The sequence below is a fragment of the Pomacea canaliculata genome, linkage group LG10 (assembly GCF_003073045.1).
Source record: "Pomacea canaliculata isolate SZHN2017 linkage group LG10, ASM307304v1, whole genome shotgun sequence".
Taxonomy (NCBI): domain Eukaryota; kingdom Metazoa; phylum Mollusca; class Gastropoda; order Architaenioglossa; family Ampullariidae; genus Pomacea; species Pomacea canaliculata.
In genome coordinates, this window is record NC_037599.1 from 17,247,358 (window position 1) to 17,272,070 (window position 24,713).

General features: G+C 37.7%; 1 protein-coding gene across 9 annotated transcripts in view; it reads right to left on the reverse strand.

Moving 5' to 3' along the window:
- Nucleotide 1: 1 nt before the first annotated feature.
- LOC112574562 (ras-related protein Rab-3) overlaps nucleotides 2-24,713 on the reverse strand; it is a 34,049-nt gene continuing 9,337 nt past the window's right edge. For 4 of the 9 annotated variants that reach the window (XM_025255721.1, XM_025255720.1, XM_025255722.1 and 1 more), the window contains 5 exons: nucleotides 21,009-21,099; nucleotides 11,120-11,344; nucleotides 9,852-9,970; nucleotides 8,397-8,521; nucleotides 2-6,523 (listed from right to left, as the gene is read on the reverse strand). In XM_025255721.1, coding sequence (XP_025111506.1) covers nucleotides 6,333-6,523; nucleotides 8,397-8,521; nucleotides 9,852-9,970; nucleotides 11,120-11,344; nucleotides 21,009-21,086 — 738 coding nt within the window. In that variant the 5' untranslated portion in view covers nucleotides 21,087-21,099 and the 3' untranslated portion in view covers nucleotides 2-6,332. The other 5 variants (XM_025255726.1, XM_025255729.1, XM_025255728.1 and 2 more) reach the window with 3 other exon arrangements.

Below are 24,713 nucleotides of genomic sequence, written 5' to 3' on the forward strand. Positions count from 1 at the left end.
CCCAAATAGTCAGAAATGCTTTATGCCAGCATCAGTCAGCTCTACGATCAACATAAACCATAACTTGGAATGATACACGCCTCATGAGTGTGTTTAGGGCTGGATAGTCCACCCTCAAAAATGAGCAGACAAATTAAACGGCAACACATCATCTATGATACACTTGTTTCCTTCCCCTATAAGATTAAAACACCAATATCTTCACTTGTATCTACACAAAAAAAATCTGACAAAATGAGACAAAGAACTGAACATGGACATGCAGTTTTCCGCCTTAAAAATGAATTTGATATACTGAACACACTGTGCAGCACGGGTAGCTGTGCACTGACATAAGTTTACAATGAAAATCACACACTCTTTCTGAAGAAACAAAAGCTTCACACATCACAACAATTCACAGTGTCTGCATTAATTTATCCAGCTGACAAAATCCTTTCAAGGACAGTGACCCAAATCTTTTAAACTGCATGTCTAGTGACTTTCTCCCTACAAATACAATAATTCCACAAGATAAAATTTGTGTTTTATGTATGTAAACCCCTGATAAATGTTATCAATCCTTAAAAAAAAAAATTAAAAAAATAAAAACTGTTGTACATTCCGCTATATCACTTTATGTATGAAAACCACTCCAAAGCAACTCTAGATGCAAGTGTGCCTTACAATCATCTGCCAGTCTATCATCCCACTTCAGGACTATGAAAATGATTTTGGCTTCAAAGATAACACTGGGAGCTTCAGCTATCTCAATGACAATAATTATTACAACTGCTTCAAAAAGAGATTTATAGCAAAGAGTAATGATAGGAAGCAACTAAGCATGTAGATAGACCATAACAAGTAAACTATTTTAAAGAAACTTTTCTCAAGAGTCAATCTCGCTGTCACAAAAAAAGCCACGATCCCATATCTTGTCAAATCAGTCTTTTATCAATGTCTGGATAAAAATCACAAGAAATATTCACACCATTGTCATTGGCCCAAGGTCCTACAAATCCTGGCCAATTTGTCACACAGGACCAGGAAAGTAGGAATCCAATCTAGCCAATCTATTGACAGAAAACTGCAGCTACAATCCCTGTCTTGTCAGTCTGTTGCTGCATTCTAAATGTCACAATGTAAGGTCCTTAAATATGTACTCAGTGAGAAAGGAATTAATGGTACACCACATCAAGACTGAGTCTTTCTCACCAACATGATCATTTCTGCTTTTTTAAAGCAACATTCCATATGACTGCCTTACCATTAAAAAAAAAATCTGCTCTGCGGTAAGAATGATCTTGCATATCAAACCCCATGGTTCTTATACATTCCAAAGAAAAAAAAAGTGCAAGGACCTTTCATATATCACTTCATACAATATATGTTATACAGTCCACATTATTGCGATGATTGTTTAAAGCACAAGGAGAAAACAAGGCTAGAAAAGCACCTGTTTTTCTCTGACAAGTATGGTCTGCATGGTTGTTTTCAACTGGGGAGAAAAAAAGCAGCCCAGGAAACGGAAGAAACCCTGACCAAGTGTGGCATGGAAAACAAATACCAGAGGAGAAGAACTCTTGCATTAATGAAGCATCAACTTTATGATTCTGTAATCACAGTTATGTATGAAGGTCTACTGACTTTGCTGTTTTTCTCTCTCTTCTTTTTAATCCAGCACAAAGTAGGATGAATACATATAATTACCAATGAGATGTTTGGGAGATTCCAGGCAGAAATTGCACAACCAGACACACAACTCAACTTCCTGTTGTCACCAAATATTACAAGTGCCTGACAGAATATTGACCTGAAAACTAGCAACATAATCATGAACTGGCATGAAGATATATGCAGGCTATATCTACATGGAGTAAAGGGAATGAACACATCAAAGGGTCACTTTCTCAACAATTTCAAACAAGAATATGAGAACCAAAAGAAAAAAATTGTCAGAGAAATACAAGAAACATGCAATGATTGCTAGCTCATGTGAATCTCAGCCACTAGCAATGTCACAGCCTGCAATGAGCAATATACAGCACCTCAGTGTCACAGAAGACACTGTATTGCACTGTAAGTCTGTACAAACAAAAATTTCTCACATAAAAATTAATTGCCAGTGTAGCCTGGGTTGAAAAAAAAGGGTCAAATGCAAACATTGCAGACATGCAGTGATGGCTTGAAACCTCTTATTTTACAGTAAACGAAAAGTTAGTGGACAGGAAGAGCACATAGAAAAAGTCAGCAAAAGATCTTTCCATGAGAAGTCCTCTCAATACTCTGTTAAAATGCCACCAGCGAGGGAAGACTTAGGATATCCTCTTTCAGGCATTCTTCTTTCCTTCCTTTTCCTGCAGTTTCAGGTTTATGCAAGAAGCTTTTACTTGCTATCACCAGGAATATGTTAAATTACTTTGTTAAGTGAGTGTTACACTATTATCAATATCTTTCAAATGTGAATAGGTTGATTTGAAGAACCTACCACAGCCATGAACACCATGTTTACCAAGACAACTTGGACACTAAATGTCACCTAAAACAGAATACGACTAGATTCCTGAGAATTTTACATGAAAATCTGGAATCTATGAACATCATCTGGCTTGTAAACCACAGAATTCTACAGAGTGCTGGAATGTTTTATTCTGCAGATGACAAAATGTCAACTCAGATCTTTGGATGTTCCTGGTCATGGAATGTAAAGTAAAACATAAAAGAGCATAAAGAAAAGCAAACAGAACAAAGTTAATACCAAATAATAAATGGCTTTAATACATAACCCAGTAACAATGTAAAATAATGAATGTGAGAAGAAAATGACCCACACTGGATTACTATAAAACAAGCAATATATATCTCACATTTTAAAAGAGGAAAAGAAAAAATCAAAGTTAAATGAAGTGTCAGTGAGTCTCAACCTATATTACATATTAAATTAAGTGTCAGAGAGTCTCAACCTATATTACATATTAAATGCAGTAGGTATCAGAATCACAGGTGAGAGAAGAAGTGTTGAAAGTACATGACAGCAGACTAACCTGGACCACCTCCACCAAATGAACTATACTAGCTGATGCAGTTTATAGCAGAATATTCACCTCGTCAGTTAAGACCATAGAGCCTCACACTGCAAAGGTCATATGTATTTAGTGACTATAGCTACTTCCCACAATAGGGCAGTGCTACTGTTGATCGGCAATCAATTCTAAATTTTCTGGAATGTTAACTGTATGGAGTGGAAAGTACACTTCACAATCATGTGTAAAAAAAATCAGTTGAGGTAAGAGACATCCATGGATTCTTAACAGGACAGCCGCTGTAACACACTAAAAAAAAAACGTTTCCTCAGCGTAAAAGTCCTGCAAAAAGCTCTTACCAAGAGGATTTCTTTCTTTTCTGCATCTTATTGATAAAAAATATGTGACAGAAAACTGAAATGACAATTTGTCTTCTCTCAATTTTCTCAATGGTAAAAGACATTTACAGGTGTTTGCAAATATGAGCCATCAGCAAGCAGAAATTGGAGAAACTCTGCCTAAGGCTTTTTTGTGTGTGTGTGTGTTACTTAGAAGAGGACATGCAACAAAGGAAGAAAGCATTTCCCCCTTCCCCTCCCCTCTCCTCCTAATCGCAAGCTTCAACTATTCCTGCACCTTGAAGCAGAAGCTGTCAAACATCAATGATGCTTTCCAATAAAGCTGTGGTGATTTATTTAAAAAAAATCCTATATGACTTTTTTCAAAGTCTGGATTACTTCTCACTGATAAACAAATCAAAGACTTAAAAAAAATATTTAAAAAACTTATACCTGCTCTGGATAACAATTGTCATAAACAGACACATAATTGCACTGAAAATATTAGTAACTATTTTTAATATACAAACAATTTAGTGAAACTTGCAAGCATACTGTTTCACAACCCCCACCTTTATTAAAAAAATCTTTTTCATGCATTTGTCTAATGGGGCTAAAGTCTTTGATGCTGGCATGCGTTTGAAGACGTACTTGGTTTTTATGTTGCATGTTTAGTTGCTATAATTGAAGACCATATTCCTATGCAAAACACAAATATAAAGATCAAAACCTTCAAGTCACCTTTCTGTGAAACCTCCTCTGTCTTGTTTTCTTTAGAATGCCTACTGTGATGATAATCTACAGTTATGAACAACACGCACAGGAGAATGTTATTAAAAGTGCATTATCCTGTCTATAGCAATGACCTTGTGGTCAGAACAAAGGGAGACAAAAATCAGGGTCCATTTGAGACAAAAATTATGCTACATTTAATCTGTACAAAAATCACATTATGTACTTTCCCCCAAATATAACAACACAAATCAATAAATTTAAATTCTTTGAAAGATTATATTTCTTAATGAGAAACCATGTTATCATTATCACAACTTCAGTCTTTTCTATAAGAAATACAATCTTTCCCAGGGCAAGCCATGCTGGTATTTCTTCAGCAGGACAGAAAAAGGAAACAGCAACAAACCTATAGTGAGCACATTCTCTCACCTAAATCTGCTTTATGCATGTGGACATTTGAAACTAGTTTTTCCTTTTTCCTGCATCAACTCTCACTGCTGGCCTAAGAAAAAGTTGAAAGTGAAACTGTGGGTTCTGCCTCACCCCCTGGTTTTATTTCACTTAAAGGAATTATAATTAGACATTTTTTGGTATCCATCCTTGTAACTATCAAGGGACATTTCAGTTCAGTTCATTCCTTGTTACTCCTCGAGGAGCATAAGGCTGCAACACCACCTCACCGGTGGACCCGGTTTTGGGCAGCCTCACTCAGTTGGGTATGGGACATTTACTACTTAAAAATCATCTTTGGTTGCGCTATGTGCAATTCCTACAACATTTGTAATATAAAATAGGGCTCAAATGTGTTGACCAAGATACTGATTCTCTCATCTTTATGTGTTTTGACATGACTCCTTCACCAAAAAAACAATATGAATTACTATCATTTACCTTTTGCTAGTAAACAAACAGGTTTTTACAATGTTTGAAGGATTCTGGCACAGACAATGATAGTAATAAGTATTATTGTCCTACAAACTGCCAAGGTTCTAAAACAGCTTCCTTCCTCTCAATCAAATCTTTTATGGTAAATAATCCCCAACTATTACCACATGCTGAGAGTAACTTTATTATGTCCTGTTGAAACTTAAGAATATTCTACTTTAAGACAAACATTAGAAATAGCTCTATAAAAGTTTGCTTGCACATTGCCCAGTTGCACATCTCACCTACTATAGGATTTCAAGCAGCCAACAAAAATCTGTAGAAGGCTTTGTGAACTGTACAGCTTAATTTAATCAAAGCTTTAAAGCTCTCTATATCATGTTGTGAATGGGTCAGGAGAAAATCTTGATACAGAGGAACATAAAAGGTAACGACTGAACAAATGTTACCTGGACATGTTTCACCCTTTATCAAATTGTTCCAAAAATGCTAAGAGACAATATCAAGTACAGAACACTTTTCTACAGTTTAATCAACAAAAACATGTTGCAGGTGAGACTGGCATTGTCATCTCCTGCTTCTGAATAGTGCCCTTAGTCCCTAAGAAATAAAAAATATCTATTATTTTGGAAATACAGCCAATCTTTGTGCATGTGACATACTCTCAACATGGCAGCAGCCACAGAGAAAGCAACTGCAAACAAAGAGTGCAATCCCTTCCAAATGAAACGACTACAAAAATTTGCTCTTACTATCAAGTCCTGTGCAAAATTGGTCAATAATTTTTTTCCCTGTAGATATACTCACTGTATCATTCAAACAAAATGCACCTGACAAACCTGCATGTGTATTCTCTCCTACCACAAAATGACAGCTCAACTGCACAAAATCCACACCAGGTCTTTGTCCTCCCACCACTTGTTTTGACTGCATCTAGCCCCTCCCCCAACCCTCTCCCAACAGTGCTAAACAGCTCTGTGTACATAGGGGAATACAACCCTGTGATAAAGACAGTCTGGTACAATCTGATTTATAGCTTGTTGGGAGGGAAAAAACCAGCAGCCATAATCAGCAGTCAAACAACTGTCTCCATAAAACTTGGCTACCCACTTCCCACTACTCTCTACAACCAGTTCTTTTCTCTTTGATCCCCGCTACCCCCAACTTTAATTCCCACACTATAGTAAGCATCCTCTGCAAACTGTAAACACAAAGCAGCATGTTGTCTTACTGCAAATGATACTAATGCTGTCTGCAAGGGGACAGATCATAGCTGTTGTTGCTGTTGTTTTATTTGTTGTTGTTGGCGGTCACAGGCGTAGGTGTGGTGATAGGTGGTTTTGTGGGGGAGTGATGAGTCTGCAGGTACAGGTCAGCAAGCACAGCTGTTACTCTGCATGTTAGGATTTTCCGTCAGTCGTGTTGCCTTGGTGGTGTTGGAAACCAATGTTGGGTCAGAGTCAAGGGACTCCGACATCTTATCGCAGATGATATCCACCAGTCGCTCAAACACTGCCTTCACATTGATGTTCTCCTTGGCTGAAGTTTCAAAGAACTCCAGACCTGCAAAGACATAACATCAGGCTTAATATTATTTCTATGCATAGCTTCATTTGTACAATAAGCAATCATAATCATAAATTCTCTCTATCTAAAACTTATCTACCTTTCTTTTATAACTCTTTAAAAAGATGTGCTGATGACAATAGACTTTTATGGTACGTTATATAGTTAACAATATCAAACAGCTTTACTCTTCTCCAAAATTTTCTAAAAGTAATTAATAAAAAATTTAGAATATGAAATTGTTCTTCAACTTTAGCTTTTATTTTGCTTTAGAGCATGGCTCCCAAAGCAAAAGATACCATGCAATAATCGGTCAAGTGCAAAAATGAAGCAGAAATAACTTTTAATGAAATTTCAAAGTGGAAAAACTGAAAATCTACAATGGAAACATATACGATAGATTTTTCTGTGGCTTTGGCTTTACTGAAAGGAAAGACATTCAGAAAATCAAGCATTAAAGGTGAAATGAAGGGAGAACACACCATCCTCTTGCACAAATCAAGTATCTGAAAAATTACATAAATGAAGAGAAATGGTGCAAAAGCAAATTTTTATGTGCTATAGACAACAAGGAAAATATTAGCATTACTGTCTGTAAAAGACACATCACATGGACTAACACAATAGTGTGGTGCTTTGGGAATTATTACTCTGACTTTACACAATACTGAGAAATATCTTATCATCAGTTAAAAAGGGAGAGAACAAAATAGCACAGCCACAATACAACAGAGTACTTAGCATAGTGAACAAGTTTATCTATATGCTACAGGTGATGGTTAAACAGAAAATGCATAGAGCATGATATGGATAAGAAAGTGAAAGCACACACCAAATTTAATCAATATTTTTAAAGCTTCTTAAAAAGTAATAAATATAGATTTTTAAATTTCAGGCCTGCTGCAATTTTACCAAAACATAAAATAAAACATGGCCTGCATCTTTTCTGATTACAAACATAAGGAAGAAAAGCTGCTGGGATAACAGCAAGTTATCAACATAGAAAACCTGAAGCTGTGCCAGCCAACAGTGACAGGAATTAAAACTTTGTTAGCTGGTGTCATGTGCTCAGAAATCCCTCAGTTCCAGAAATCCACCTCTATAATAAGAATACATCATATTTAAATATAACTTAATTGGGCGCTATTAGGGGAAGACACCTTTATCAAAGTCTCTGCCATTGCTGCATATTGCAAATGTGGTTTATGCGAACAGCATGTGTTATTTTAATATGGTGCATACACAGTACTATGCTTAATCCATATGGATATAACTAAAGAACTGACCTTCTAATCTGTATCATACAGTATATAAATAAAACATAGCTTTTAGAACATTCCACAATATCAGAAGTGATGTTGCTAAAAACAACTGTACTTGAAATTGTGCACATGCACAATATTAATGACTTTAGGGTGCTGTTTCTTTGGGGAAGACACCTTTGTCAAAGTCTAGATCTCATTACTCTACCACTGCTGTACATTGTGATTTCAGTTTATCTGAAAAGTACACATGATTTTAATATGATGCATGCACAGTTCAGGGTCGGATTTCAAGGCACAGGGTACAGTCCTATTTAAATTACATTAATTTAAATAGGATGCATGTACATTACAAAAGTGGATTTCTGAGGCAGGGTGTTTTTTTTTTCTTAGAAAAACATCCAAATCTTAATTTTTGAAAATCATATACAATTAATTGAACTTATTGTATAAAAAGTATGACATGCACTTCATGTTCAGCAGCAATTCACCATTATGATAACAGTGCAACAACCAAAGCAAGACACAAATGCTTGTATGGAGTTCTCATGCAAGCAAAATGCAGTGAAATACACCGAAGTAGCCAGCAGGCATCCTGAGGGAAATACCTAGTTGATCTGCCAACTGTTTCCCTCTCTCTGCTGACACAACCCGCTCATCCTCCAAGTCGCACTTGTTGCCCACTAAGACAACCTGCGCATTATCCCAGGAGTACGTCTTGATCTGAGTGCACCTGGAAAACAATGTAAGACAAACACACAAGGAATGTAGTCAACAAGCCTTGCCCAAAAAATGTTTATAGCAGGGAAACCCCAAAAACCCCAGAAAATGCAGGGTGAGCTTGGCAATTTCCTCTCCAACAAGACTGTGGAAGAAATTCAAATTAGTGAGAATGGGCAAAGGACTTTCAAAAAATGGGAAGATCAGGGGGTAGCAGTTGTCCCTGCCATGGCCAGACATTCTCTATCATTAATATTAAAACCACTATGCAATAAAGAGAATAGTTTCATCCACAAACCAAAGTGTTAATTAATGGAAGAAGACTGCACTTTACTTCAAATGGTCATCAAAATAAAAAGCGAAAAATTTTGTAAAAAAAAATTTGCTTTGAAAATGTTAAATTCAAAGAAAATTATAAACATGTAACTCTTTAATTTGAAAGGTATTGAAATACTCATGACCCCTACAACAGGTCTGGATTTTAAGCATGGCAAGCACAAATGCTTCTAAAAGGAGCTAAAATCTGTCATGACCAAATGCTGGGGCAAGGTTATGAACTGACAAACACAAGCTGGTGATGATTGAGAAAATGACTGAGCCCTTGTCCACTGTGGTTGAGAAATTTGGATAAGAGGAGGGGGATGGACCCACAGCCCGAAGGGAAAAGCACATTAGCTATGACGGCTAAGCTTCGTGTAGCTGGCCCTTGCAGCATACCAAGACTCTCAGCCAGCTCCTGACCCCTAGTCTGGGAGACAACTCTGGACTCTTCCAGGTCACATTTGTTACCCACCAACAAGACTGAAGCATTACTCCATGCATGTGTCTTGATCTGAGTGCACCTGCCAACATAACATGCAGCAAGATAGCCAGCAGGTTGGATTTAACAGAGAGAAGTGGACAAACACACTGTACAGACTTTTAATACCACTGGGAATCCTGCAGATGTCAACAATTCATCTGTGAGCTTTATAAAGGAAGAGAAAAAAAAAGGCAAGCTGTCCTTTCTCTTAGCTCTACAAGCCACACCTGTTACATTTCTTGAAGTCTTGATATTTTGTTATACAAATCTACAATATAACATCAAAAGAAAGTAAATCTAGTGGCAAAATGCTTAACTTATTGATAGCTTCCCTATACAAATTTACAGGGACATATTTTACAGTGGTTTTAAGTCATGTAAGGACACATTCTGTACAAAAAAAAACAAAACAAAAAACAGCTGCCGTAATTGGCAAGGCGATTTCCAGAATAAATAAAGAACTAGTCCTTTCTCATCTATAGTTTACAATTCTCATGAAAAGCAAACAACTTCTAATGAGACAAACAAGATCAGTACTTACCAGTCTTGAACTGCATTGAAGGACTCCTCATTGGTCACATCATACATGAGAATAAATCCCATAGCACCACGATAATAAGCAGTCGTTATTGTTCTGTACCTCTCCTGCCCAGCAGTGTCCTGGTAAGGAAAAACAAAAGCAGAAAGGACAATAAAAGCATGATTTTTTTTATAGATCCAGTTATGTCTTCCTGTAGGTAGTGACAGAAACTTCGTGCAACAGTTATTACTACTTAAGAATCTCTTATGCCATGAGATTAAAAAATAAAATTAGGTTACAGGAAAAATACCTTGCTTGCATAAACAAACTATGCTAAACAAATGAAAGACAAGCTGACTGGCACATGATTTGGAGCTGTGGTATATAAGCAAACATCCAATGGTTTAACTCCAAATGTCAGCTTCAGAAGAACCTGAGTGTTTGCTGCTGCCCAACAGCTGGACTTGCAGTTACCTTGAAAGTTTTCTGCTGAAAAACTATTGACTATTCAAGGGAAGGAACTTCTGCATGCCAAACCTGAATAAATTCTCTCAGGACGCTCTTGGCAAGAAACATTAAAACAGTGATAAGTACTTTTGTAGATGTCTCTACTACAATTTCATATTTGTAGATCAATACTTTTCCTAGTAACCTTAGCATGCAGTATCCAGGGTGGTAATTTAAGTTACCCCAACATCCCATTTGTATTAACTGTTTTACTTCTGCTTTTTGAGGCAGGTTTGCTTCTGAAGCATAAACTTCTGTCTATGCCACTCCAGTTTTCTCTTAAATCATGCCTGCTCCACTTAAAGTTTTTACTCATCCAGTTTCAACACCAACATTTCACACCAAATAGCAACAAGTCCCTCTGTTTAGTGTGCACAATACTTGCTCCCAATATCACAAAATTGGGGAAAAGAGATAAAGAAAAAATACAGGAAGTAACAAACTTCGGTTAATGAATTCTGAAATTTTAAGAATTGCCCAACTTCGCAATATGGAATAATGCCATGAAGCAGAATTTTTAGCATTGATTTTCTGGTTAAAAACGTGAATAGATCAGCACAAAAATTTCTGAATATCCACTGAAGGCAAACCTAACTTTAAATTTATGCCTGATCATGATCTGTTTGCAAAAGAGGTAGCAACCTGGAAATGTCAGTGAAATAAGAAGAAAATGTTAACTTTTAGTTTTATGACAAAGCCCCTACTCTATTCACACCAAACCCTCCAAGCTGGTGACCTTTCACAACCACACTGCTGCCTGCAGCTATGGGCTGCTAACTCACCCATATCTGTAATTTCACCCGCTTGTCTTGTCTGAAGACTGTTTTTACTTTGAAATCAATACCAACTGTACTGACAAAGGCTGATGTGAAAGAATCGTCTGCATATCGGAAGAGAAAGGAAGTCTTTCCCACACTGCTGTTTCCAATTATCAAAAGTTTGAACATGTAGTCAAAGTTCTGGTCTGCAGCATCCTTCTGCCACTTGGAATCACTTGCTGATGCCATCTGAAACAAAAAGTACTAGGATCAATATATTTTTGTTAATTTGTGGTGATCTACTCATAACAAGTCCAGGAAATTAACTTTTTAATAATTTACTTGGCATGATCACACTACTTTTTGTTAAGGAAAGCATGAGACTAGGAATTCTACTGATATTCTTAAACATCCCTGGCATTAACCCTGAGTATTATATGGAATCAGAATTTTATGTAAAAAATAGTTTATACTGAGAGTCACCCAAATGCAGCATTAAGCCTGAGTACTGCTTGGGATTAATCTATTTTTCATAAAATTCTGAGCCTGAGTAACACACTTGGGGTTACAGATTAAGGAGGTAAAGACAAATGTAACTATTGCCTGCTGGTATTTCTGCATAACGGTGTAAATGTTTTGCATTCAGAAACATTACAAACAATGTAGCATTCAACATACACTCTCAAGATCTATTAAATTAATTTTTCTTCCATTGCAAAATATGCCAAAATGCCACCAATCCTACTCTACTATCTAGTTCAGCTGCAAAATCAACACACAATTAAACACATAATCATGTGTAGCCAGGAACAAAAGGGGTTACAATGTGTGCAATCCATTAAAAAGTGAGGCTTGATGATAAGAGTACCACTACACAATATAGTTCTATTTAAGCAAGAAAGAAAAGATAATCAGATAATCCCATGAAGGGACAAGACCATCCCATACGGAATTCCAAAAGTTTCAAGCTTACTCTGCAAAAACAAGTGAAATAAAAACAAACCTACTAAGCTGGCAGATAGATCTTAGAAATACAACACTAATAGGCAGCAATACTCTGGAAGTTTAATGTTGAAGCAACCACTAAAATGTGTAATGCAAATGTGCCAATATCTTTCTTGTACATAAAAAAGCCTGGATTTTTATGACGTGTACATTTATATGTGCACACATACATGATAGAAAAAAAGAAATAAAATCTTACTTTATCAATTAAAAAGTATTACAATCCAGTATTACAGAACCAATCATTCACAAAGTGTGGATTTCTGTGAATTGCACACAATCACACAAACTCACAAAACACACATTTAGAAGTAACTTGACATCCAACTCATCATATACATTCCCTAACATTTCTTACAAAATTTATTTAACAACTGTGGGCTATGGGCAAATAATGCAAACCACAGGTGTACAGCAGCTGGTGGTCATGTGCACATTTTTCTCATTGTGAAGATGACTCAGCATCTTTACTGCCAGCACAGTTTATTTTTTCTTTTATCACTACAAAACTGTATGTGGCTGTGATCATAATGTATCAAGTCAGTAGCAATTTTCCCTCTGAAAATTTCAAAAAAAAAAAAACCCAAACCACTGTACTCCCCAAAAATTAAACAAAACTCAAATTGATTTTAGACAGGCGCCCCCCAATGCTGGTTTGGACTAGTTATGAGTTAGTGGCCAACTTTGCACTTGACTACCACTTCGAGCTGTCCCATAAACAGTCATGCAGATGCTGCCATGAACAGCAATTAAAAACACGCCCATGCAAACATCAAGGACACTACTGACAGCATCTCCCAAGACAAAGCAATGCAGATTTTATGGCTTATCTTTAACATTCAAGCAACGGGTACACTGATCTTAGAACCGCTAGCTCAGATCTCAGCTGGACTGTAATCTCAAGCAGGAGCAGATAGTCTTCTCTGCAGCAACTGAAGACCTCCTTTGTTCATAACAGTGGATGTTCCTACATTGGAACTCCATCCTTTCACACTAAACTTTATTCAGCTATTTATTTTCTAGTGATAGTATCTTGCTCCCAGATATAGAAACAGTCTTAAGGCAAGTTCACAGAATACTACGGTGTCTGGGTCTTGATCACATAACTTAAAAAAAAAAATTTAATCTTGACAAGAAACAGAAACTGTGAAATGCTCTTCCAGGCATGCAAGCTTATTCTTGAAAAGCTTCAGAACATTTTTTAAAGCTGACACTAGCTAATTAGACAATAGTTACTTTCTTGCTTTCACCAACCACATCAAAACATATGACTTACACCAAGGATCAGAATCATGCCAACTGTGAGATCATTAAATGCGCCTGTACGGTTTTTGGCAGTATGTTTCAGACAAAAGCACAAGGAGATGCCAGGATATTCAGCTGTGTATGTTTCTTTCCATTCACTACCCAAGCTACAGCAGCAGGAGTGGTCACATATTGATTTTAAGACCCAGTTAGCCTAGTGTAAAATGCTGTATGTAAGCAAAGGACAATGGGGTTCTTCCAGCAGGAAGTATTCTATGCCCCCCTATGCCCCCCTGCCATGCCTTTCCTCCATTATTTCACATCCCTTCCTCTTTATTAGTCTTATTCAAATTCTCCAGCCTCCATTTATCTTCAGCCAGCATGTGCTCTATTTTGTACACCAAGTTAATCAATTAGCTCTGGGCTTGGTCCACAATCAAAGCTTGACTGAATCTGCAGATGGTCTAGGCCATTATGTCACAGCAGGACTCACTCAGCCGCAAAGCTAAAACCTCTGACATTTTCTCTATTACAATGTGGAAAGGTAGCAATGGTAAAGTTCAGAAAGCATCCAGGCAAAAACAAATCAACAAAACCGCCAACCTTTCAGTGCCAAGTTTTTATCTGATTGTGTGCATGCAGGTACAGATTTGTGACCATCCCTCATGTGAAAAATAGAGGAATGTAGAGAAATAAAATGAAAAGAGAGGTAGAAAATCTAAGCAAGCATGATGTTCTGTAGTCTCTACAGTCTCTAGAGCTGAAATCCTTTGAAATCCCCTGATATCCAAACATTTCTGCACAAACTACAGAAATGATTTCAAGATACCGCAAGAAAGTATGAAAGGTGTTAAACTGCCAATCCCAAAGCTCTCGTGCTATCAAAGTGAAGCAGCCAGGAGGAGGAACAGATTACATTTGCAGAAGCATCAGTAATTTTGAACCATAAACATTACTCATAACTATGACTCAAAAATCAAGTCCTCTCACAGGGATACTCTAACTTTGACAAGTAATCCAAGTCAGAGAACAGAACCCCAGTTCTGAATGCTGGCTTCATTTTAAGTTAGAGAATGTGAGGCTCTGTACGGGGCTGCAGACAGGTCAGCTTTATTAATGCTAATAGGAATTAACTAGGAAAAGGCGAGGACAGATTTAAAGATGGCATGAGACAGACAAGATCCACAGAAAACAGGACAACTAAGCAGACCAACTCTGTCCCTGCCTCTGGTGATTTCAAAAGAGTTGCACAAAAGGCGGCATAAAATCCACATGAACTCATGATTTTCTTAAATACCAGGCATCGATCAGTGACAGAAATAACATGAAATTTTCTGTATGAAACTTAAGCAGAATCTAAAGCCACCAAATGTACCAACCTGACAAACACACCCTAAGCATGGACTAAAACCAAACCATCATGAATTGACAGGGAACATCTGCATTTTGTTTTGCATTTGAATGCTTCAGTGTTAATAAACGTTTTTATTTCTGAGATGTCTGACTTGCAGCCTTATCTGGTGACCACTGGCTTGTACCTGTTACTGTGCATTGTGTATTAAATTATTTATCACCCTTGGGAGGATCATACAGCGTTACACTTATACACTGATGCACATGGACAAGCTCAATATTAATATTTACAGAAGACTAAGCAAAAAATTTGATTTTTATCCTCTTTTACTTAGTCCTGCCAACACATGAAGATGTCCAAGGAAATAAATGTGAATTCATTCTTTTTTAACCTAAGGATCAAATTGTTTCCATAGTCTTCTGTAAATATTAGTATTGAGCTTGCTCATGAATTGTGTATGCATCAGTGTACAAGTAGATTGTTCTGTAATTATTCCTTAACTATTTTGCCCTAAAAGTTAGAAAAAATCTTTGCGTTCTTTAGACCACAGATGCATGCAAATAAGTTTCAGTTCTTCTTTTGGGAGAGGGATAAGTGGTTACACTGTGCGAACACACTTTAGAATGTCACTCTCTATCAGCTAACTGCTATACCTACAAACTAAAAGCTCAGCAAAGGGAATCAAAAGCACTCCTACTAGAGCATTGCACACCGTAAATACCCACCCACTATGGCAGTCCACCCACTCCTATTTAGAGCAAAAACCCACTTCCACTCCAGCAGACCCATTTTTCTGACATATTTTTCTTGAGTTCATTCTGGATGACTCTTGTGTTTAAAGACTCCCAAATACACAACTTCCAACAATAAAGTGTTAGTCATAGTTTTCTAAAAAGTAATAACGAAGTCGATCTATTAAATATGCATCAATCTTAAAATGTTATCTTTAGACAAGCTAGCCCTGAAGTCTCATTAATTTATCCAACATTTTAACATTAACTGAAGCATATTTTCAAAGTTCAAAAGCTTTTGTTGCCAATCGCTGAACATTAAATTTTCACAACCATGATGATGAAGTTCAAAAGCTTTTGTTGCCAATCCCTGACCATGAAATTTTCACAACCATAATGGTGATGTGGAAAGCTAGGAGCTACATTTGTTGCCTGAGGTCAATTCCTCAAACAAAGCACTAAAATGACAACTGTTAGAACATGCACAATATTGTTGTTGAAGGTCAATAGAGGTTAAGGTTCTCTTTGTGTTTACTTTATTTCATAATAAAAATATATTATTCAGCACTATCAAAATGTACGAACAAATGGCAAAAGGTTTATGATATAATTTTGGAAATCTTAACTTTCATAAAGCTCCTAATTTCTATAGTGGTAATCAAAACCACAACCTTCATCACAGTAACTACATGAACATTAAGAAGAAAAAAAAAAAGAAAATACACCTCTATTTCAATATCCTACCTTCTGCCATTACTACTATACCACTCTTTAAAAATGAATTGCTCTATGAATGTCATATTTGATATTGAAAAAAACATGAAGAAATTCTTTACTTCAGTCCAAAATGTACTTGGCATGAACAAAATTAAAGAAATATATTTTGAAACACAGGCAACCATGGGTTTGTCTGAAATTTTATTAGGCCATGAAAAAAAAAAAGCTGTCATACTTTGATGTGATGAAATCAAGACCACCTTTTTAAGATTATAGAGTCAGAGTGGTTCAGACAGAAGAGTGAGCACCTCATCAAGGTATTCAGAGGAAACAGGAGAAGGAAAAGACCATTTTGTATTCTGTATTTGGCAAGACAGCTACTCTGGGGGTTGGGGGGAATAGAATGGAAAAAAGAGAAAATCACACAAACCTCTGGCGTGTATTCCCGTTAATCCACACCACTGCAATCCTATGAGTAGAAAATCTGGTTATTGTAGAAATGGTTCAACAACAGTGGTGTCAGCAGTGGCAGCTACAGCAACAGATGCACACACTCTGCCTCAGCCTAATCAAAAATGGCTGTCAGTGCCAACAGCCTTCCCAGCATCCCTTGCCTCAGGCTTAATTAAACATGGCTGCTGGTAGCCAGTGCATCATTTCACACAAACCAGCATATTATACCCCGTCCATTAAACAGTCTTTTGTCCTGGACTTGCTGATAAATGCTGCAAGGCCAGTTCCTGCTTTTCAATGGCTTGACTTCCCACAGTCTAATGACCACTGGTTAGGGTGGGAGGTGTGAATGTGCTAGCCCTAACATGTCTCACAGAGGAAGCACAGGCAAGCTGTGTCACCAAGTAAAATCAATATGTGTGAGTGTGCTGTGGTTCTCAAGTTATGGGCTCTATATACCTGCAACATGTGTGTGTGCACATACATGTATGCACATTATGTGCATGTATACAAAGCCCTGCATTTATTTCATCATCTACAATATAATAATGTGTGCACAAAAAAGCACACCAAACACATTCCTAGGTGTCTGCACATTCAACAGCATGTGGATATTTATGGAGGGTGAGTGGGAAGGGGAAGTGTAGGCCTATGATCTTTTGGCATTATCAGGCTTCTCTTGCTTAAGTACTAAGCAAAAATTACTTATTATGCAGGCTCAAATTTAAAACACTGAATATAACACACACGGAAAATAATCACTAATCAGCAGGGCCAATGTCATTAAGGCATCAGGACTGGGACTAGATTTACTGATTAACCAGATAGCAGCAACATCCTGATAAATATCTTCAACTTCCAGGCATTGCCAAGGTCAACAGTGTGTCAAGGTCACCGTTTTTTTAGCTGCCATTTGAACCTGCAGAAAGCTCTGGGCCTGTTGTACCAGTAGGTGTAGGCATTGACAAGTGTCACATCAAATTCTGCAAAACTCTTCTGGAAGTCCACTTACCACACACATATTCAGCTCAACCTGTCTGCAGCCCTCAAACCATCAGATCTTTTTGTGATGAAAAACTAGTTCTGAAAGCATACCTTAACTTAGATTCAACTGTTTGTATATCACATTAATATTTTCTCTCAAGAGACAGCCCCTTCCCAAGATAAATGAAATCATATCACTCCTCCCCCAACACACACATATATACTCCAATCCAAAAAAAAAAAGTCCCAGTCCCCCAGAATGCCTAGTCTGGGGGAAATGGGAGCAGCCAGACTGCCTGTTCAGTGACACTGCCAGCAGGGAAAGACCTGAAGCCATTATTAATCAATTTCTAGAAAGCCCTGCGATCCATAAGTGGTGCACCAGCCTTCTGATCTCCAGTTCTACTCACTCCTTGCAGAAGGGAAAAAGGGAGAAATTACTGGGGAAGAGGAGGGAGGTGGCTTAATCAATGCCAAGACTCCTAGTTCAGTCCATCCAGTTCTACAATTGCCATCACTGTCCCTTTGACACATTGGCCTTCTATTTCCTTTTTGGTAGAAGAAAGTACATACCAAGACATGTGACACAGCTCTAAATGTGATTTAATCAGGACTGCCCACCTTTAAGTTTAGGCTAGTCTGCAAGCTTGCACACTGAGGTGGTAATCAAGGGGATGGGTGGGGGTGAAGGCTGCCCCCATTGCTAGGAAAAAAAACAAAACTTCAAGGACACTTCACAATAGTGGTGGTCTGGGGAGAGGGAATATCCTGCTCTCCAACAAAACTACACTCTTTGCAATCAAAAACCACTGTCATCCAATACAATGCTATTATTTTATTACACGTATACATACTATCTGCATTTTGACACCATGTTTTCAAAATACATCAACTGCTGCATGTCATCAACTCTCTTCTTATACAAATTTCTTTCCCCATTCCTCCCTCATCTCATGGAGATTGATTAAGCACCTACTTCTAACATTTTTTTAACTCAGTGGATACTGGCGATTTACTGTGTCAGAATGACAGCTATTGTTTACCATGGGATAACCAAAGGTTGTATAATGACATACAGGGCCCAGTGTGTACAAAAAAATATCACTGGGTGTCTTGAAGCTGTATTGTCCATGTCATGCAGACAAGTGCAACTGTTCTTCACAAGTTCTTTCGCTGCAGATAACATAAGCCTACTCAGTAAATTTCAGCATCTTAAATGAAACCATATATGAAAAAAAAGCAGCTGCAAAGTTCATACTATATGCCTCTAATCAAATGCCACAAAATCCTAGTTTTTGCTACAACACAGTGAGAATCATCAATTAGCTTTGTTCATATTACCTTCATTTTTCATCTTTCAGTAGCAGATTTTGTGGGTTATAATATGTTATGAGCTTCAAGCTAATAAGCTGAACTTTTCAGAAAAATTTCTAAATGGCTTAACACCCACATAATCATCACGTCAGGAAAACATTCCTGTTGATAGAACACCTAGACTTTACTATCTGGAATCACAAAGTATAGCAGGAAAATGACATGTGCAGCATCTGCTTTCTGATTAGGGCCATGCACCTTCGGCTCTTCCGTCATATTTTAATCTAGAAACAGCTCTAGAAATTTTATGTGATGAGAAGGGAGGAGAAAGGCAAATTTTAAAGACCATACTGAATGGTTTGCATTTTTTACAGATATCAATAATAATGGGAAAATATGTCTACTCTGTAAAATGCAGTGTCTTATGTGCAGCCATTTATGAAATATCTGCTTACAAAGTATGCATTTTGCACCTGTAATCAACATGAGGTGCAAAAGATCACATTCAAGCATAAGAAAGCAGTTCCACAGTGGCTAGTGTTATGCTGTTCTCGGTGGCTGTTGTCTGGTAGAGGTCTGATACAAATCATTCAGACAATTTGTGCTTTTCATCTTACACCTATTGTAATAGCTTAAGTGACAAAAGACAGTTTTCCTATAGCCTTGAAGCCATCAAACTAAATGTATTTCTGAAACATATTTTGAGAAACCAAAGAATCTCAATGACAAGATGACAGACTCAATAACTGCACAGTAATTTCATTCAGTGAAATGATGTGAGAGAAGTGTATCTAATTAGAGGCTTTCAGCTTTCACAAAGTTCAGCAGTTTTTCTTTAGGAGTAAACATATACTAGGGCAAGGAGTTTCTGAAGTTGTATTTATGCATAATCTGTTCTACATATTGCTGGTATATCATTTAAAGCAGCTTCTGGCATTAAAATCTGCATTTCTTTGGCCCTTGAATTTGAACCTCTTCTACAATTTTATGGTCAATGTTGGGGCTACCACTTCACTGAAATCAAGCTCATTCAAATGAGTAATTGACATGTATGTCATCAGGATAACAAGATAGATGCCATGTCTGTCCTTTCTCTTCATCATCTCTCTTTTATGGGGAGCCTCATGAAATGACCTTCATATCAGTGATGTGATAAACTTTATCAATGTCAGTGATGCCAAAATGTTTACCAAAATTTTTATTTATTTATTTTTACCACCAATAATGCATCTTATAATGGGAAACACAAAACATTAAAACAAAGTTGCTTTGAAGCAAAAACTCACAAACAAAAAGTAACCTACAAATGTTGTCATTAAAAAAGAAGTACTGCAAAAATTTGTTTAGGATTGAACAATGTGGATCTGTACAGCATTCAAAAAGAAAGGTGTGCAGGCACACACAAACAAGCATAGAAAGAGACATAGAAAATGCCTCAGAAACCTTTGTATTCTTCTAAAACATACTTCTTACTTCTGACACTCTGATATATTGTTCTCATCATACCTGAGTTTTGGGCTGTACTGGTACTACAATTACTGAGATGCAGACAATCAACCCACTACCTGGAAAATAATTCAAATTGAGGTGATCTGCAACAGCATAACAATGCTCCCTACACCTGCAACTTTTACAGCTGACATTTTCTGGGCCCTTGGGTGTTATAGTATAAAGTGCAGACCAAACTAATGTCTCTGTATTTTGGCCACAGCAGTTTTTAAGCAGGGGAGCTTTAGCATTTTTATGAAAAGTTTGAATTTGAGGTGTTAATGTTATGAATGGGGTCTTTAGCAACTTGGTTTTGTACTTGGTTTGGCCTTTAGTGACAGGAAAATAATGCTGTGAGAGTGAAGTGAGAGGGGGCATGAAAACAGCATACCTTTGCTTTATTTTTTGAAAGTGTCTAACCATCACACTGTTGGATCATGCTTCTTGGATCACATCACAAGTGGTCTGTTTTTCCTAAAGATTTTTGTGTTTTGCAGAATAATACTTTCTAGAGATTGACAACAGCATTTCATTAAATGAACATCATTAATAAAGAGGATCCTCAAACACAGATCCATGCTGACATGCCCATGCCATGAACAACAATTATTTTATCTGTTACCTTAGCATGATGATTTAGCCATGGAAATTTTCTGGCTTTGATTTTTGGAACTTGCAGCTTCATTTTTTTCCAATCCATTTAGAAAAGCAACCTGGAAATTTGTTAAGTATTTTTTTTTTAAAAAAACTCATGCAACCAGACATTTTTTTTCTCTCTCTCTGTGAAATTCTCTTACCCACACAAAGTCAGTTGGAATGGGCGTGTTAGGATGGGCAGGCTGGTCAGTTAATATCTGAACAATTGGTTTCCATTGTAACAGCTACCCTTATCCAGCATAATATTATGTATCATATGATGACATCACAGTCTCCAGAGTACATGCTCTGTGAAGTGCAAAGTGTTCAATAACAATGATAGAAGAATGTAACTCCCAGAAACAGACAGACAGACATCTGAGACACTGATGACAACTTTATTAACAAGTGTTTGTCTTTAAGACTTATCCAGCTTTAACCCAACTGGTTTGAGGTATACATGGAGTTTAACTTCAAATTTCGTTTATACAAAGCACCTGTACACATAGGTATTGGTAAACAAAACTGAACCTGCAGGCATTTACTGGGTGGACAACTGTCTACCCCTTACTCTTGCTTTTATACTTTTCATAAGTTCTGAGCAAGTTCTTGGCATCCATCTGTGGCATGCACGTCTACAACAGCTAGTCTGCGTACTATAGAACTTTACAGCTAAATACAATTGTTTTTTTAAAAAAAAAGTATATAAAGCAATTTAAGTAAAGTTGAAATACATGTATTTATATCAGGAATTTAATACTGGGAACATCAGCAGTGATGCACACAAAAACATAAACATAAACAAACCCTACACTCTGGATTCTGATTTCCCAATCCTCAATCACCTATTTTCTCCCGACAATAAACTCCACAAATAAGTCTAAACTTAGAAATTTTAATTCAACAGTTTCTGCATGGCTGTCATGGGGACCAGCACTGGTCTCTGGCAGTGGCACAGGGACTTGCTGAGTCATATAATCTGAGTCAATAGTTCATGAGAACCTCTTCATTTTTGAAACATGATGTCTAATGGCAAGAATAGTGGTAAAAATATCAACGGGCTCCACAAAACTACTATACAGTTAGCAAGATCCAGTAATACACTGCCTCTTCATATCATTCTCACCATTCCTGTTTCCAAAAAATCTCCTAGGGGACAGAAAAAAAGAGTCTTAAAAAAAATCTAAATCTCAACAGAAAATAAAACTCAGAAAGTAATGCCAAACCTAGATTCATGCTACCACCACTCCCCAACAACCCACCCAAAAATGTGCCAAACACTTAAAAGGGTATGCAGTAAGGATTTACCCACACCAGTCATGCCACTCCCACCCAAAACAAAAAGTCAGGGCCAGGGCCAGACAAAACCTGACCTGTCAGCATGACCAGAAAATGGTGAGATTAGTTGGCGCTGGGCTGAAGGACATGCTGGGGGGCACTGTGTGCTTACACTGCCACTCTAAGGGGAAAAGCTGAACCTGCTCCCACAGAGAAGATGGCTAGAAAATATTGATCCCTCTACTGGTCTATAGCAGGGAGCTGTTGCCGTGGAGATGTCTGTGTAAATTCCTGTAAGGGCTACTCTTCTATGTAATTAGGTAGGGGTGGAAGGTGGGACAGGCAAGGATGGTGGTGGGTAAGCCTAACAAGTTCCAATTTATGAAGTTAACAGATGAAGCTGAATGGGGATGTTGGTGCAAGAGATACCAGACAGGAGAGAAATAGATACTAGTCACAGGACACAATGAACTTCAGGAGGCAAGCATCTCCTTGCAGCCTGCTGGTGTGGAGAAGGGGATGTTGAAAATAACAGACTTGTCAAGCTATATATTGATTGCCTGTGGGCCTCATTATTGTTTCCAATAAACCTTTGTGTTTCTACAAATATATGTTGCCCAGGACGTTTATAGAAATTGTTGGAATTTCTTCTGATGTAAAACCCTCAATTTAACTTCTAGAAGTCCCAGTTTGCTATAGGTGACTTTGATAATGATGAGAACAGTCATAGTTGCATAACTGTTCTGCTTTAAACTAATTCTGACACTTGCTTTAAGAAAACTCTTGAGGTTAATTGAGGAGGAAAAACTCCTTCACATGAAATAGCCACAGGACATGCATGACCCAATCAACAATTTGTTCATTTCTTGCTGAATGATGAATTTTTAATAGATAGATAAATGTAACAAAATCATAATATTTTCATTACATAAGCTGAAAAGACTTAAGAAAAATCCATATACTTTTCACTACATGATGAACTAGCAACTGTTCTAAATAACCATATCTTTTGCTTAATAATTCCAGAAGTCTTCCTGCTATTCCATGCACAAAAAGCTAGGCACCTAGCTTACTGCAGTTTACACTGTTCTGACAAGGTTGACATGCAGGGCATTACTGAGATTTTAAATATATGCTAGAATGATTTGTCTAAAATCACTGAGTAATTGAGTGTAGCAATGTTTGGGACTTGAAATCAAGCTGTAGGGAAAGGTGGGGTAAAATACTCTGTACGTATAGGGTGACGCTCTGCATATACATCCTGTTACTAGATCTGTAACACTAAGAAGGTTGTTAGATTTCTTCCACACAATACCATGTGACAGCTAATGTGTATACACCCTCTGTAAAAAATGAAATAGCAGGTGATTGATATGCTGGAAGCAGGGCACTGTGAAATTCTGTCTACAACTATTGCTTTAAAACTATCCTTGAAAACTTCAGCTAAAAGATAAAGGAGCAAAAGACTGACATAAGGCTATACCCAAGCTTCAGCTGCAACATTCTCAAAGTGTTAGTGCTGTAAATTGGACATTGTTTGCCCAATCATTTTTGATGTGTACAAGAAGTGGGCTTCTGAGCAATATATCACCGTGCCAAGCTAAAAAGGCAAATGAAATAAAATCTCTTACAATCTGGAAAACTTACTCAAAATTGGGCTTAAACAAATCCCACACTCTGGCTTCTGATTTCCCAATCCTCAATCACCCATTTTCTCCTGACAATAAACTCCACAAATAAGTAAGTCTAAACTTAGAAATTTAATTTAACAGTTTCTGAATGGCTTCATGGGGACCAGCACTGTCTGAACTATTACACCTGCAAATGGATGCTCCCCTCACCTCCACTCCAACTCTTTGTGATTTTCATCCTCCCACGCATTGTCTGGGAGTGATGATGTCAAACAAAAGCGGCTTAGGCATCGGAAAATAGCCACAAGAATGGCTCCCAGTCACAAGCCTACCAGTGGAAGGCAGAGGGGTAAGTGATAGGTGAAGAGGGGGTTGGACACAACTGGATGTAGTAAAACTAATAATAGCAATGTCAAGGTGTGGAGATCACCATCAAAGTGTTTTACCTCCCCCTCCCCAATGGGGTGTGCAGTCAACTAAACTGGAACGAAGGAGTGACGTCGGCTTAGGGGTGGGTAGGGAAGCTGCGAGGGCGTAAAATCGATTTGCAAGGAATCATCCCTCTCCTCCCCCTACCCCACCTTCAGCGGCACCCGTGCAGCAAGTCCAGCATTAGCAGGTATTAGGAGCGATGCCAGAAGATCGATGCTGCCTAGCCTCGCTGCGTCACTAAAAGGCAGGCAGTGCGCTGCTAGTCGATCACAGAGATGGAAGGTGGGAGTGGGAGTGAAGGGGTGAAATTGGAATCGAACAGTCAGGACACTTCACAATAGGGGAGAGGC